General features: G+C 36.1%; 1 protein-coding gene across 2 annotated transcripts in view; it reads right to left on the reverse strand.

Moving 5' to 3' along the window:
• tnr (tenascin R (restrictin, janusin)) overlaps positions 1–17,910 on the reverse strand; it is a 164,007-nt gene that overhangs the window by 6,448 nt on the left and 139,649 nt on the right. For both annotated transcript variants that reach the window (XR_007926226.1, XM_051870686.1), the window contains exons 18-22: positions 10,233–10,363; positions 8,024–8,156; positions 7,523–7,674; positions 5,426–5,522; positions 954–1,115 (exon numbers count right to left, since the gene is read on the reverse strand). Coding sequence is in view for 1 of the 2 variants with exons in the window: in XM_051870686.1 (XP_051726646.1) it covers positions 954–1,115; positions 5,426–5,522; positions 7,523–7,674; positions 8,024–8,156; positions 10,233–10,363 (675 nt within the window). In the remaining variant the exon portion in view is untranslated. The remainder of the gene's footprint in view (positions 1–953; positions 1,116–5,425; positions 5,523–7,522; positions 7,675–8,023; positions 8,157–10,232; positions 10,364–17,910) is intronic.

Genomic DNA, 17,910 nt, shown 5'->3' on the forward strand with positions numbered 1-17,910 from the left:
GAAATGTATGCAAATTAGTGCATATTTAATTAGATAACACCTAATTTGCATATTGAAACATTTTAGAAAACGTGTAATACAATATTCTTAATGTAATCAATTAACCGGCGAAGTAAGCTGATATCTATTAGTTAAAGGGTTAGTTCACCCAAAAATGAAAATTCTGTCATTAATTACTCACCCTCATGTCGTTCCACACCCGTAAGACCTTCGTTCATCTTCGGACCACAAATTAAGATATTTTTGATAAAATCCGATGGCTCAGTAAGACCTTCATTGACAGCAAGATAATTAACACTTTCAGATGCCCAGAAAGCTACTAAAGTTATATTTAAAACAGTTCACGTGATTACAGTGGTTCAACCTTAATGTTATGAAGCGACGAGAATACTTTTTGTGCGCCAAAAAAACCCCAAAATAACGACTTTATTCAACAATATCTAGTGATGGGTGATTTCAAAACACTGCTTCATGAAGCTTCGAAGCTTTACGAATCTTTTGTTTTGAATTCAGTGGTTTGGAGCGTGTATCAAACTGTCAAAGTCACGCCCCCCAGTAGTGAACCACTGAAATTTCGAAACACTTATGATGTAACGAAGCCTCGTTTAATGAAATCATGTGACTTTTGCAGTTTGATACAAGCTCCGAACCACTGATTCGCACAAAAAGTATTCTCGTTGCTTCATAACATTAAGGTTGAACCACTGTAGTCACATGAACTGTTTTAAATATGTCTTTGGTAGCTTTCTGGGCATCTGAAAGTGTTAATTATCTTGCTGTCAATGGAGGCCTCACTGAGCCATCGGATTTCATCAAAAATATCTTAATTTGTGTTCCGAAGATGAACAAAGACTTTACAGGTGTGGAACGACATGAGGGTGAGTAATTAATGACAGAAATGAATTTCCTTTCAATGTATGTAAAATAAATGCCCAAATGTCCTCCGGCCGCACCTGCAGTGCCATTATACTCTCCTATCCTCAGTTTGTAGAGGCTCTTGGAATCTCCAATGGAAAACCTGTCATAGTTGGCATATACGGACTCCTGGCCATCTTTCATGTCAATGCGGAGCTCGTAACGACCTTGAGCTGCAATCTTCTGAATGTTGTCCAACCCTGCATGGAGAAATGGAAAAAAACATGTTCATAGGAACACACCTATCTACCATCCAAACATCCCATCTCTGTGTTCCAGCCCTATAACATGTGAAAATGTTGTCTTCAAATATGGTCCACACTGATAAGAGCCCATAATTTAATATAAAAGCAGTGCTCCTGTTTGGTGGTCCATCTTACTCTCTCTGACTCTTATATGTTGTGAAGATAAGCAGCAAAAGACTGCAGATAAACAGTCTGTTTATTGAAGATAATCAAATTTTCTGACTGTGCAGTGGAGAAATGCCCTGTCTGGCTAAAGACACAATCACTTTTTGATAGCGTAGATGTCTCTTGATAATAGAACTCCATCTATTTCGTGAGTGTCTACAAGGATGTGCTGAACTGTAACTAAGCCCTTAAACCCACCTCAGGATTTAAAGTCATAGAATGAACCTAGGAAGCAGAAGGCTGATGAACTGTAACAGTGAGGGGAAACGATCTGAATCACCAGACATGGCCGAAGAGCATTTTTAAGGGCAGCCATTGTTGTAATGAGATTAGTAAAAAAAATGGGGGGGGGGACTCATTAAATAGCAGCATGCACGCTATTTTTTTACAGACCCAATCAGTACAATCTCAGCAAGTGAGTGTGTTTTTACTTGATTAAAATCAGCCAGGCATCACATGGTATGATATCTAAAATACTACAGAATCTTATTACTTTTATCAGCATTTTGGGCAGAGTACTGCACTTTAACAGCACACTTCACATTTTATTATCCTAATGGCATTGTTTTAAGCATTTACCTCACTAAATATTATACGATTTTTGCTTAAAACTGGAAAATTTATTTACCCAAGGTGTAATCAACATAATAGTAATAATAAAAAAGAATCAATATAATTAATAAATATTTTTAACTGGAAAACAAGCCAGTGAAATGTGTGTTGGAGAGTAAAATTAACCATTTTAAACCATTTAGTCTGGTTTAGATTGGTTTATGTGGTAGAAGAACAGTCTGTACACCAATTATCATAGCATTATTTCAAGTAGAAACTGAAAATGCAAAATCATTCCAGTGACCTCAGAGGAAAAACATTCTAATTTTCAAATGTGTTGCAAAGAAAATAATTTTTTTTTTTTCTCAGTTCAGGAAGACTGCAAATCTCTTGCAATGGAATAATGGCAAACAGACCAGCGGAGTCTATTACTTTTCTGAATTACTTTGTGCCTTCTTCCATAACACCATATCTCTACAGCACTGTCCTATCTGCATGGTTGAACCCCAGCCCCATTACTTAAATACACCATTCAGGAGTAACTGTGTGTCATGACCAGGTAAGGAATTACAAGTGCAGAAGTGAGAAGCAGAACAGGAAAACAGACATGCTCTCCTCTTTGAATGCTTGAATGGAGCAGGGCAGCAAAGTTTATCTGCCGAGGTGTGTGGTTGATAAACAGACAGTGTTTGTAGGTCAGTAAAAGTTTGCAGCTAAAAGGAAAGGTGTGTAGTACATGCTACAATGTGTAAAAAAAAAATACTCTCAATAATTCAATATGTCAGGGGTGGATGACTTTTGAAAGCTCAGGGGCCACAATGAAGGATTTCTTTTTTTTTTTTGTAATTCATGTATATTAACAAAGTAAGTAGATTATGTGGTATAACCAAAGTCGTATATAAAGGTAGCATTTTATTTAAATCGTGGTATTAGTATGAAATATTAGTATTTTGGTGTACAATATCTTACTGTTAAATGTAATGTTAAACAAAGATTTATTTGATCAAATATACAGTAAAACATCTATTTTATGAAATATTATTACAATTGAAAATTTTCTATTTTTTATTATTACCATTTTCTATTTTAAAGTATTTTAAAATGTAATTTATTTCAGAAATCATTCTAATATGCTGATTTAGTGCTCAAGAAACATTTCTAATCATTAGTGTTGAAAACGGTTGTATTGCTTAATGTGAAAACCATAATTTTTTAGGATTCTTTGATTGATAGAACAAATAATAAAAAATTAAAACAGCCTTTATTAAAGGGTTAGTTCACCCAAAAATGAAATTTCTGTCATTAATTACTCACCCTCATGTCGTTCCAAACCCGCAAGACCTTCGTTCATCTTCGGTACACAAATTAAGATATTTTTGATGAAATCCGAGAGGATTTCTCCATAGACAGCAATATAATCACCACTTTCAAGGTCCAGAAAGGTACTAAAGACATTCTTAAAACAGTCGATGTGACTGCAGGGGTTAATCCTTAATTTTATGAAGCGACGAGAATACTAAACAAAACAAAAATAACAACTTTATTCAACAATTTCTTCTCTTCTGCATCATTCTCATACGTTGTTTACGTTCAGCACTTCCAGATTCTACATCAGAACGCCGGCTCATTATTGGCCAACTCCTGCGTCAGCATCACTAGCATGCCTCATGCTGCTCATGTGATCAGCTTTGGCCAATACTGAGCCGGCATTTGGACGTAAACATGGAAGCCTTCACTGTGCTTACCTGCGTAAGAATAATGACAGGGAAGAGAACAGATTGTTGAATAAAGTCGTTGTTTTTGTTTTGTTTTTCTGCACAAAAAGTATTCTCGTCACTTCATAATATTAAGGTTGAACCACTGTAGTCACATGAACTGTTTTAACAATGTCTTTAGTACCTTTCTGGACCTTGAAAGTGTCGGTTAAATTGCTGTCTATGGACAAATCATATACCTCTCTGAAGATGAACGAAGGTCTTACGGGTGTGGAACGACATGAGGGTAAGTAATTAATGACAGAAATTTCATTTTTGGGTGAACTAACCCTTTAATTTGATTTGTATATGGAACTTGATAGACACAAACGAAAACAAAAGATTTTCCCCAAATGAATGACAATTTCATCATTACAAAAACAGCTTCACATTACATAACAGCTGGGTTGAAAAGCAAAAGATTCAACACAGAATTTTATAAATAGCTGTTGTGATATCATAAACAAAGTTGTGATATCATAAACAACCATAACCAACCTATAGTTACACCATATTTCCACCAGACACAAGCAGAGTGTCTCACTGTTGAAAAAACAAAAACTATATATATATATATATATATATATATATATATATATAAATAATGTAAGTATTCATCTATGATGCAGTACACAGAATAGGCTATTTTCAGCTTGGTATCTGTTTTTTTAAATTCACGCTGTGGTTATACAGGGTTATAATAAAATACCTACTGGTCACACAGAATATACCGCCTAGCGCTGCTAATTATTACTTTGGTAAGAAAGCATATATGTGATTACAGTAGTTGCATTTACCACAATAATGACTACGCCAACATAACAGCCACAAAGTGATTTCATTGTTTTAAATGTCTATGTGTATATAGTATGTGAAGACAACGCTCTTTAAACGTTCCAAGAAGGCATGTGCACGCGTCCAATGCAGCACTGCTGCAAACAGCATTTACTTTCTGCTCAGGAACTGAAATCTTTCAAATGAGCTCCTTCCACACTAAATATAGTTATACATATTATCCAGGCCTAAATGTCTGCAGAGGCATAATTTGTAATGTTTACTTTTTATCTGTAATTGAGACAATGCTCTGAAATCCGTGCTGTGCACAAATGCCATTTTTCCCCCCGAATTTTAATGAATATAATTATAGCTTTCTAATAAGATTTATGCATCAGGGATAAAAAGGAAAAGGGACTCTATTGTTTTCCATCAAATTGGATTTTGATGAAAATAATTACCGGATCATTTAAACAGAATCTGAAAGCTGAGAGTCAGACTGAGGGGTCCTGAAGCACAGAGCCCACACAAACACTAGATACCGTATGCAGAAGGGCACATGGACAATTTCAAAGGATGGTGCTTTGATGCAGCCTCTCACAGCGCTAGAAGACTTTGTGTTATTTTCATCTTTATTCAGAACAGCACAACACTGTCCCTCATTTGAAAGTGTGCTCCGTATAATGCAAGCAAATAGGAAAGTTTTACACTGTCCCTGGAGCAAGTTAGAGTTAAGTACTAGGATTGAGCTAGATGGTTTTCCAAAATGCCTATGCAATATTTAAATGAAGCAAACTTCTGATTGCTAGTCAAGAGCACTCATCACTGAGTTACATTTAAAGGGATTGATGCTTAAATAAAACTCATACATTTGCGAGAAAAGTGCTGATCAAATTTAGATCTGCCTGAAGAGATTAATGAGGCCTAAAACGACCATATTTTTAATGGGTCACCACGCTTTTTTTCCAGACAGCTCTAACTGCTCTGCCTATAATTCAAGTGTATTTTACGTCTTCTCACCGAGCCAGAATTCATCCTCCAGGTTGCCAAAGCCGATCTTGTAGTCACTCCACTTCCTGGAGAAATCAGTCAAACCGTTCTGACGTCGCTGAAACACCTGAAACACAATCAGCAGAGGTACAGCTACCACACAACACTCTATGCCAATTAAATATAATGCGTTTAGGGCAATATGGAGCACATGAATGGCAATTTATCCCAACAGTGTCATTTTACTTTGGGATGACGGCATCTGCAATAGAGGCAGCTGTGTTGGTGGTCATGACCAGAAAAGACCCTGCTGAAAAGACCAGAATGGGCAATTGTGTTTTGGACACTGGTCTCTGGTGTGGGATACAGACAAGGCCCAAAATTTACACTTGTGATCTGCCAAATGTGATTATATAGATATTTGCCAATTGGCCGCTAACTTTATTGGGAGCAGCATCATTATATGGTTCAAGTCAAATTATAAAATCGATAGTCTGACCTTTGCTGATGTAAGTGGTGTATGTCTACTAAAGAAATTTTTTTTTCCTCAGGAGTAAAAGGCATCATCAGAAATAGTTTTTTTTTTTTCTCCAGACTTCCATGTGGTTTTAATGAGTGGCAAAGAGTGGCTTATTTTGTTTGTGGTAATAATAAAATGATCTTGTATATGATAATAAAATGTCTAAATAATAATATATCAGTGGTGTGCAGTGATGTTCCGAAATGAGGAGGCAAAGTCCTCACTTAATGTTTTATTTATTTTTTTTTATAAATCAAATGTAAATTCATGTCCCAGTTACACTTAATGTTGTCACATTTTCCTGGTTAAATATACATAATTTATTTATTTTTAATTTCTGCAGGTTTGGTCCTCCATAGGTTTAGTCCTCCATACAACTGTTCTTTTTAATAGTCAACTTATTTTCGGATCATCAGTCATCAAGCTCGGTAAACACTGGTCATCATGTCTTCAGGCCATTTCAAGTTTGATTTTGACGTGACAAAGCGGTGCTATCTAAAAAGGTGAGTTGATTACTTATTAATAAGTCTTCCCATTAACGCCATCATTTTGTTCATTTATACCGATTTGCAAAGACGTGAACGCGCACGAAAACAAGAAGTGGGATTTATAGCACAATCCAATCATTTTCAACCATAACCAATCATATCCAATCATTGTGCGATGGAGGCATTGCCTCCTCTCATGTGACTTCCCCCCATTCATTCTCAATTACTCCCCATCAAACCCAATGCAAGCTTTAGGGTGTCTGTTAAAAGTCAATGGGCTCAGGGGAGGCAAGAGAGACGCGGACTCCCGCTGTAACTTTACCTGTTTAATGTCACATTTTGTAATATTTACGTTGTTTTATGTATATATGTATATGTATATGTATATAAGCATATGTATATAAGTATATACAGTCAAACCAAAAATTGTTCAGACATTTTTTATATTTTTGATATATTTTTACTAGTGGGTGCAGGACACTATAGTTCATTTATGTAAGTGAGGATAGCAAAATAAAGTAAACTGTGACGTATTATACCCAAAAATTCTTCATACAGTGGACTACCAGTAAAATTGATAAAAATTTGGAACCAAAAATTATTCAGACACTTTGACCTGACCATATATATATATATATATGTATATATTAGTGCTGTCAAATCAATTAATCACATCTATCATAAAAGTTTGTGTTTACATAATATGTGTGTGTGTATATATATTATATATATGTCTGTGTGTGTGTGTGTGTGTGTGTGTGTGTAAGTCTGTATGGCCAGTAAGACATCTTTATGTCCAATAAACTTTCTCATTTCTCTATTCACCTGCCAGACAGATATTTTGGACTCTGGCTGTATATGTTCTGGTGTTGACACCAAGTTCTGGTTGGTTAACCTAAAACAGTATGTTTCATCTACTTGTTTGCTTGTGAACAGCATGGCTATGCTGGATACTCCAGCACTAACTTGAAAAACAAAAATGCTTGTCTAAGCTGGTCATTTCAACAGGGGCCAGTCCTAAAATATGGCATTGTGGGATTTTGTGTAAATCATACATTGTGCCAAACGTACAGACAATACAGACAGGGCTCAGATGTCATAGTCAGATCTCTCACTCACTATCCAGCCGCCTCCGTCGGTGGTCATGTCGCAGTAAACCTGCACACCTTGGCTGAGGTCTCTGTTGATGTAGATGGTGTAGATTCCACTTAGGGACTCTCCATTCAAGAGGTGTTGCGCACAGTTCTGAGGCGTGGGAAACAATCGGTTTCCTGTGGAGGAAAAGGGTTAAGAAACATACAAAACAACAGAGCAAAAGAAAGCGAAGGGTCACTGGGAGGTTAATGAGCGGTGATTTGCATCGCTGCCACGACAATGGAGTATAAATTTGTTGATTTCTGCCTGGGACGTTATGAAATGCTATCTTTGGAAGTAGGGTGCTTGTAAAGTCACAGAAACACAAGGCAATAAATGAGGGTGAAGCAAGATGCGAACAGATGCATTGAATGTGTCGCTACTGATTTGCACTTGATGACGTTGATGGGGCGATAGTGTGCGTTTGTACCTAATGAGGTGAACGAACCCGATCTGAAGTTTACAGGAGATGTGGAAGATTTGCACCTGTTGTGAAAGAAGTAGAAACAATGGCGCTGGTCTCTAATCCTCTGGCGGCTTGCAGCCTCACAGTGTATTCGGTGGTCTCCGCCAGCCCCTCGAGACGGATCCATGTGTCTTCGGCATCTAAGATCAGCTCCTAAAACACAATCAAACACAGTCTACTGATCCGCAGGCACGTCGAGGCATTAGTACATCACCTCTGTTCAAACAGCGTAGACCAAAACTAAACAAAGAACTGCTCGGCGGCAGAGCGGTTTTGTGGAAAACATGCCTAGAGATACAAAGAACAGAAGCTCTTAGCATTGTGGGAAGGAAAGATATTCCTCATAAACAAACAGAACATAGATCACAATCACTTTAGGAACTGCCTGGCAAATTGTTGTGATCCGAAGCAGCTTACTGTTGGGAGCTTTTCATACAATGCTTTTCCTCCCAGTGTTTTTCTTCCATATGATTGGCAGCTCTAAAGCCCATGATGGGGGAGGAAGAGTCTTATCAGGCACTGGTGCTGCTGGGGAGAAACGGCGTTTCTATTTTGGTCTTTAGCTCATGACAGTTCACTTCCCCTCTTTTGTTTTTGAGAAATGCACTTTTATCAAACTAATGTGCCACTCATTTTCTGTGCCTTTTTAGAACTTTTACTCTGAGGATTTATCATGGACCTGGATGGACAGTGAAAGCCTTTGGCACATTTGATTCCATATTCATCCTTTTCAAGGAAAAGTCACACCTTTTGATCAACGTGTAATGTGAATTATGCAGCACAGCAGTGATTTAATGAAGTTGCATCAAGGTTGCTCAGTATGCAGAGGATATTGAGCAGGTAATTGTATTAGGGAAGCTGCTGTTTGGCTCCATTTATATGTTCTCATTTTGATTCCTTCACAATCCTGAATTTGAAATAAAGGCTGAGGCAACACATAGTGGATGTTGACACTGCATTATTATTTTTTGGTAATTCCCATATTGTCTGTTATTATCAAAACTCTCAGGATTAGATGCCAACCTGGCTCTAATGGAAAGAGAAAGCTTTTATGTGTAAGATGCACCAGCAGGGTTTATATCATCTGTGCACCACTGACACCCACTGGACGGATACAAACACTAACAGTTGGCTACTAGGTCAGAGTGTTCGGTTGCATTGATCGTGTGTGTCTGTGTATAACAACATAAATCTAAAGATTATAATCCACAACGTCATTTCCATCATTGCATTTTCCAGTCAGGCTAAAAAAATTATAGGACAGTGATCATGCATTAAAAGTAATGCAATTATTTGAAACAGATACTGTATTTACTGTATAATTTCAGAGAAATTGTTTCAGGGAAGTCTTTAATAGACTTTGAAATGACTTTGTAAAATTATTTAATTAATATGAATAAGCTTTGAATGAGCTTTTCCAATTTAAAAATCTATTGGATTAGATGGTTGATCTCTGTTGGATGTAGTTTGTTAAGTATGAAGTTTTTATACACTCTAAAAAATGCTGGGTTAAAAACAACCCAAGTTGGGTTGAAAATGGACAAACCCAGCGATTGGGTTGTTTTAACCCAACGGTTGGGTTAAATGTTTGCCCAACGTGCTGGGCAGTTTTATTTAACCCAACTATTGTTTAAAAATGACTATATGGCTGGCCTAAAATGAACTCAAAATAGGGTGGAAATTAAAAATCAGACACATAATTACTAGAGGCAACAATAATAATCAAAAGGTGAACATTTATTAATAAGCAATTTCATAAATGTTTATTGTTTTCATTATTGTATTAATTAAACTTATTAATAAATGTTCATTTATTAGACATATTAATAAATGTTAATTTATTAAACATATTAATAAATGTTAATTTTGGGTTCATTATAAGCAAGCAATACAGCAATTTTTAAACAATAGTTGAGTTAAATAAAATTACCCAGCATGTTGGGCAAACATTTAACCCAACCGCTGGGTTTGTCCATTTTCAACCCAACTTGGGTTGTTTTTAACCCAGCATTTTTAAAGTATAAATCAGGCTGTACATCAACTAAAGTTCAAATCTGAAATGCAGCGAGCACAGAAATGTGAACAGCAAAATACCAAAACCACCAATAAAATGTTCACACTATAATTCATGCATTTTTATTTCCTATTTTCGTTTTCTAAATATGTGTTACAATTGCATTACTTTATATCTGTATTTGTCACTCAAGGTAAAATCCACATTATGCTTGCCTTTCGACTGCCGTCTGCTGCTTTGTAAGTCAGCATGTAGTTATCGATGTCCGCGATGGGTGGTTGCCAGGATATGAGGGCACTTCGATGGTTAATCTCACTAGCTGTCAAGTTCTGGGGCGCATCCATGGCTGTTTAAACAAAGATCAAAGAGTCAAAGCAATTTATAGACAAAACACATCTGTTAGAAGAAAGTCTCATACCAGATTTGACAAGAAACATTACACTACATTAGACTTTACTTTCCGAGAAAAATACTGTATAGATGTCTACTGGACACATAAATTGTAAAACCCCATTAACTTACAGTTTACAGTAAAGGTTGATTTTTTTGGTCAGACAATAATATTTGCTTGTTTATGTTTGGACTATGTTTGGACGGCACAGATCTACTTTTTTTTTTTTTTTTTTTTTTTAAGCTGTTTTGTTTATTGAGCTGTTTTTCAAGTGGTTGACTATGTATATAATAAAATATGACAAAAATTTCAGTTTTCCATGTATTCCACCATTTTCAGCATCATTACTCCAGTCTTCAGTGTCACATGATCCTTCAGAAATCATTCTGATATGCTGATTTGCTGCTCAATAAATATTTCTTATTATTATCAATGTTGAAAACAGTTGTTCTGCTTAATATTTTTGTGGAAACCATGATATATGTTTTTTTTTTCAGGATTTTTTGATGAATATAAGGATGATATTTGTTTAAGAATACAAAATATCCTTTGTAACATTATAAATTTCTTTGTTGTCACTTTTGATCAGTTTAGGGGCCGCTCACACAGAATGTGTTCTTCCATTCCAATGCTCTACTTTTCCATTGTTTTTCTATGTAAACGCGCTAGACGGATGTGTATGACCATTGCGCTAACGTGTTACGTCTTTTGCAGCATCTCGAGCATGACATGGCGTTCTAAAAACGCGGCACTCAAGTTAAAATCAGTTCAGCTTTTAAAAAAACACGTCTCGAGACCTTTTTCACCCTTTCCATTGCCTGCGTCTTGCATTTTTCAATCAAAAACACGTTCTGTGTAAATGAGCCCTTAAAGGGTTAGTTCACCCAAAAATGAAAATTCAGTCATTAATTACTCACCCTCATGTTGTTCCACACCCGTAAGACCTTCGTTCATCTTTGGAACACAAATTAAGATATTTTTGATCAAATCCGATGACTCAATGAGGCCTGCATTGCCAGCAATAACACTCCCTTTTTCAATGCCCAGAAAGTTACTAAAGACATATTAAAACAGTTCATTTGACTACAGTGGTTCAATTTTAATATTATAAAGCAATGAGAATACTTTTTGTGTGCCAAAAATAACAAAATAGCGACTTTATTTCATAATATCTAGTGATGGGCGATTACAAAACACTGCTTCATGAAACTTCGAAGCTTTACGAATCTTTTGTTTCGAATCAGTGGTTCAGAGTGCCAAAATCCCATGATTTCAGTAAACGAGGCTTCATTATGTCATAAGTAACTTCAATAGTTACTTATGCTAACTATTAAGTTACTATGTTACTTAATAGTTACTTAGTGCTCCGAACCGCTGATTTGAAACAAATGATTCGTTAAGCTTCGAAGCTTCATGAAGCAGTGTTTTGAAATCGTCCATCACTAGATATTGTGGAATAAAGTTGCTATTTTGTTATTTTTGGCGCACAAAAAGTATTCGTGTCGCTTTATAATATTAAAGTTGAACCACTGTAGTCACATGAACTGTTTAAAATGTTTTAGTAGCTTTATGGGCATTGAAAAAGGGAGTGTTATTGCTGTCAATGGAGGCCTCACTGAGCCATCGGATTTTATCAAAAATATCTTAATTTGTGATCCGAAGATAAACGAAGGTCTTACGGGTGTGGAACGACATGAGGGTGAGTAATAAATGACAGAATTTCATTTTTGGGTGAACTAACCCTTTAATGTGTCATTGCTGAATGATTATTTTTGTTCAAATCCTTACCTACCCCAAACTGCATTTAAAAATATGAATGTATTCTGACAATATAACATTTTACAAGCAACATTAAATTTGCAAGTCCTCCATTTGTTTTGGAGGGCTTTTAAAATAATGTTTTTTTGTGTGTGTGTGTGTGTGTGTGTGTTTAATTTGTCATCATTTTCCTGCAGTTCCTTAGTCACATGGCATTTATGGTAGCGGTGATTGGCTCAAAACAGCCTGGCTTCAGAAATCATGAGCAAAGGCAGCAGATTTCACAGGGGTCTAATGCCAAGAAAATGCTACTGAGATGAATGCTAATGAATAGTTTTTTACAGGTATTTCAAACCTGCTTGGTTTAAACCGACAAGCTACCCTAACAGAGCATGCTAAAAAAGACCATCCCCCTCCTGACATTCAGCTGATTTTTCACTATCTGATGTTTTGTCTGTGTATCAGTGTGTACGTTTGGAGCTGTGTCAGCACACCCGCTGGAGGCATGTAAACCGCTCGCTTGCCTGAGGACAAAATAAATCACATGGCAGTGTGTGTAGTATATGTTTCAGGCACACTGACAGATCCACTTCAGAGGAAAGACAATTAGTGTGTGTTCACCGGCGTCCTGTCTCTCAACGTGATCTCTTATCAGTCAACATGCCACTCTCCCTCCAGCAGAGCATCAGCACACAAGCTGAACACGTACACACACACACTTTCCTTTCATACTACAAATGCTGATGCTTCTTTTGCATGTCTTCAAAAGCCATCTGCTGTCTATGTGCAGAAAAATTGATGTATTAATGTGTTTTTTTTTTCAGTGCGTTAAAAAATACAGCTCTCCTTCTCCGATCCTACCTCTCATTCTCTGAAACTAAAGGTATGAAATGTCCTAGATATGAAATGATTTGTTGCACTTGCAGACGAGACAACATTGTAATAAGAAACTATCATAGAGTTATGGAGGCATGGAAAGTCATATCAGAACATAATATTTAAATAATTAAAATAAAATTAAAATAATTAAAATACAAGTAATTCTGGTTTTACACACAAACATATGTATGCAGTGAGAGCCAGTATTATATATATTACATACCATATATTGTGTATATATCGAGTTGTTTTATTTATTAAGCGTTTTTTGTGCATTTTTCTTGGTGGCTGACTATATAATAAAATATGACAAATTCAACAACATGGATTTTTTTTTTTTTTGTAAAATTTTACTTGCAATGTTATGTTTCTGTCACCTTGTTAGTAGAGGGATGTTCATTGAAAATTCAATTCTGCATTTGTAAATGAGGTCAATATCTCATATACACACCTAAGTTCAAATAAATTACATTTGAAAATATACTAAAAAAAAAAGTTATTTTAAATGGTAAAAATATATTTCACAATTTTAACTGTATTTTTGATCAAATAGATGCAGCCTTAGGCTGTGTATAAACCAAAACATTTTTTTCCCCAAGGTTAGCATATTTTTCCAATTGTATTCAATTGGAGTGTCATGTTTTAAAACACCAGGGGCCTCATTTATAAAGTGTGCGTATATGCGCAGAATTGATCTTAGAGTGTGCGTACGCTTAAATCCACGCCAATGCTCATATTTATAAAAACGGTCTTTGACGTGGAAAAGTGTTTAGAGCCACGTCAGGATCTGAGCAGACGTACGCACTTTTCCTTGTCAGATTACTGCAGGTTTTTGGAAATTTAAGCTATTCTTGCAGCTCGGCATTCTAAATTAAAGGATTTGGACGATGACTGGTGATCTTTTATATGTAAATGACATTAATTAGGTGTCGTTTAAAACGCAGAGAACTGAAACCATTTAGCTGTGCGCAAGTTCAAGATCATTTGCGATTTATAGATATCACATCTGAAAGAGAGGCGTACACTCATTTTCTGTGTGTCCATTCATTCTATAAATCACACGTACGCACATCTGAGAAATGATCGTAAGATCAAATTTAGGACGGTTTCTGTGCAACATTTTATAAATGAGGCCCCAGCAGCGTGATGAGGCGTTGAGCGTCTATTTCACGCTGAAGCGCTGAGTCTTTTTTACCGGTCGCTGAGAGTTGAAGAATGTTCAACTTTGGGTAAAATGCAGCGCTCATCACTTTTTAACCAGCCGTCCAATCGCAGTGGAGGAGGGGTGGGACAAATACAACACCGACCAACCACCGAATTCTGCTTGTACAACATCAACAGATGACAACAACAAGCGTAATAATGCAACAAAATAATTTAAAGCAAGAGCCAAAGCAAATACTTTACATTGTATGGACATTTTTATGTAGAAACAATACAGAAACAAACTATATGTGAAATGGGATACTAGTAAAGTCTGATTTATACTTCTGCATCAAACCTATACCATAGCTATGTTGTAGGTTTCTATGCAGACCGTAAGCGCTGTGATTGCCTTGATACTGTGGATTACACCATCAACATGCCCGTGGACACTGCATCCTAGTGCTCTGCATGTGTAATCGCATGTCGACGCGGACAATGACAGAGAAGTATAAATGAAAACCAATGCGTAGCCTACTGCGTAGAGGCTACAGCGTAGGTCCGATGCAGAAGTATAAATCAGCCTTAACACTGCTGCGGATATGATCCACAGCAAGCAAAGCGTCTCAACTGAAAAACACACACACACACACAAAAAAAAACAATAACGCTGTGCTGCCGAAGTGCTATAATGCGCCCACAGATAGGCATTTTCAGCAGAGCGACTGGCCTTTCGGTTGGCTAAAAACACTTTAGTGGACACACGGCCTAAGAGACTCAAAAAAAGAATTTTACCATCCCAAACATTTGCATAGATATAAATGTACATTTCTAGTTGTCTTAACAGACTCGGCTAAACATTCTGCTCTTGATTTCCCATTACTTTAAATTGACTGAGCAGGCAAATGAACAAAGTGCACCTATCAAGATTGAAATTCTATCAGGGATGAACGGAGAGAGAGATGCTTGTGTGTGTATCTGAGGAACACATTCATATTCCTGTCCTCACCTTAATCTCTTTAACAATGAATTTAGAACTGTAATCTAAATCAAAATGACAGACAGCACTAATCCTGAAATGAGCATGAAATTTGTTAGTTGTTGTCATCTTAATTATCCCCTTAAGCTTCCATAAGCCTCCTCATAAATGCCAAAATGATGCATCTATGACGCTTCACCTCCCTCAGGGTGGAAGCGGGCAGATTCTTAAACACCGCAGGATGGTAATTTCAGCTACGTTTTTTTTCAGGCATTGCAACCAATAAAACATTGTTACATTTTTATCAGAGCATGGCAGGATCTAAATCCACTGTTATTAGAGCAGAACTGTTTCCGAATTAAATTGTCATTAAGTAGCCAGAAAAAAAAAAAAAAAAAAAAGTTTGGAGGCAAATGAACACAACAAACCTCATCAAGCGATTATGTGTCAAGATTCTGCACGTCACTGAGTTGGCACTGGGGGTGCAAAGCCAATGGCCTGTGACACTTTTATGTACAAATTAATTTCCTCCAAACAATCCAAACTAATGAAGTATTCTGGGAGGGCCGCTTGATTAAAGTTGAGGTCTAATGCATCTGAAAGCGGCCCGGCCCTAACCACCCTCCTTTAATAGATGAGCTGAAAGTTTCAATGCAGAATAAAGCAGCTTGAAATGAAACCGCTACTTGTTCTAGTTCAGTCTTCTGTGTGGGAAAGACAGCTCGACTCTCTCCGCGAACAACTTCACTGTGAGGAAAGATGGGTAGTGATCTCCTCTCTGTTCTCATATGGGAATTGGAGCTTTGCTGACATCAGTATTTTGTTACACAAACTACAAAAATAACCCCAAAATAACGGCCTTGTTTCTGCTTCACATCTAAGTAGAGGATGATAGTATAGTTAGAGAAGTGCTTCATCTTCCAGCTGTCTGTTGGATATTTAAGCACGAGTGCTGCTTTACTGAATGTCTTCGCAGCTGTGGTTGGACTGCAGGTAATGCGTAACCATAGGTTAAATATCAGCACTCTTGGGATGCTGGTTGTCCAATCAAATTAGAGTACTGGGACAGTGTATAACAAGCTGTAGATAATACTGAAATTTAATCAGCAACTTTAACTGCCACTAAACCAGTGTTTCTCAATCCTGCTCATCTCAGCACAATTCGGATGTCTGATTCAACTCATCAGCTCATTAGTGCAGTGCTCCATGACCTGAAGACATTGTAAGGGTACATCAGGTTACCGAGACACCCAAAATGTGGGCCATCAGCAGAAGGATTGAAAAACATGGCACTAAAGTAAAAAATACTATGACTTGATAGTTATAAAGTCCTGTCACTCAATTCCAAATTATACGGTATCTAAGCTTCTGTTTATTTGTTTACAGTGATGTAAATAAATATTACCTTAATATTAATGGTACAGTTAATCTGCTCCTTGAATGGTTTCGGCTACTAGTTACTACTCTCAGTCTGTGCATGGCACTATAAGCAACACTACCAGTCAAAATTTTGGGGTCGGTAAAATGTTAACTTTTTTTTTTTTTTTTAAATACATCTGCACACCAAGGCTTGATCAAAAACAGTAAAATTGTGAAATATTATTATAATTTAAAAAGCTGAATTTACCACAATCTTCAGTCACATGATCCTTCAGAAATCATTTTAATATGATGATTTGGTGTTCAAGAAACATTTTATATAATTATCAATGTTGAAAACAGATGTGCTACTTAATATTTTTTGTGGAAACAGTGATACACATTTATTGAATATAAATTTTTTTGTAACATTATAAATGTCTTTGATAAATTTAATGTGTCCTTGCTGAATAAAAGTATTAATTTCCTTCAGAAAAAATTAGGGATGTCAAGCGATTACATTTTTTCAATCTAATTAATTACATAATGTGGGGATTAATTAATCGCAAATTAATCGCACATCAAATTTGACTGTGAAATGTCCCGCAAAATATTATTTAAAGTCATTATTGTGTAAAGCATCAAATGGACATTACAAAAAGTAGCTTCAGAAATAAATATTTTATTTGATTCAACATAGAATTTATTACACAAGTGACCATAAGGTTACAGAGTAAATGATGACTGAATTTTCATTTTTGGGTGAACTATACCTTTAATGTTTTTTTTTTATTTATTTTTTTTATTATTAATATGGAAATATGAAATTATTTTTTAATTAAATTAAACTCTTAATAAGAAACTAAAACTGCCATTTGATGGTGGTAAATGTCTTAATGATTCATTCATTCATTCAATTTGTTCAAATGGCTAATTCATTTAGGAGTGAAGTAAATGGTTCTCTTTATGAATGGCCCACTGAATCATTTTCTCGATTCGTTCAAAAAGCGGATTCAGAAATAAAACGCCACTGTGTGTTGCCCAGAGATGAACAGTTATGCTTTGTCTTTATATTTTTGTTAGCAAAATTGAGCAAAAACAGACAATATTGTGTCTAAAATAACACAATTTTAACTTCTTATTCATTGATCTGTTGTATAAAATTAGTATCGCATTTGCAGTCTTGCAATTCGGTACAAAAAAAGCACTCGTGTGATATTGCACTAGTTACTCATGTGATATATGTGCGTTAAATACGTTAATAATTTTTAATGCGTTATTTTTTACCATAATTAATTAACCTAATTAACGCGTTAAATCGACAGCACTTGAAAAAATCTTTTTGACCCCAAACTGTTAAACGGTAATATATACAATAATAACA

This window comes from Ctenopharyngodon idella, chromosome 2 (genome assembly GCF_019924925.1).
Source record: "Ctenopharyngodon idella isolate HZGC_01 chromosome 2, HZGC01, whole genome shotgun sequence".
In the NCBI taxonomy this organism is placed as follows: Eukaryota; Metazoa; Chordata; class Actinopteri; order Cypriniformes; family Xenocyprididae; genus Ctenopharyngodon; species Ctenopharyngodon idella.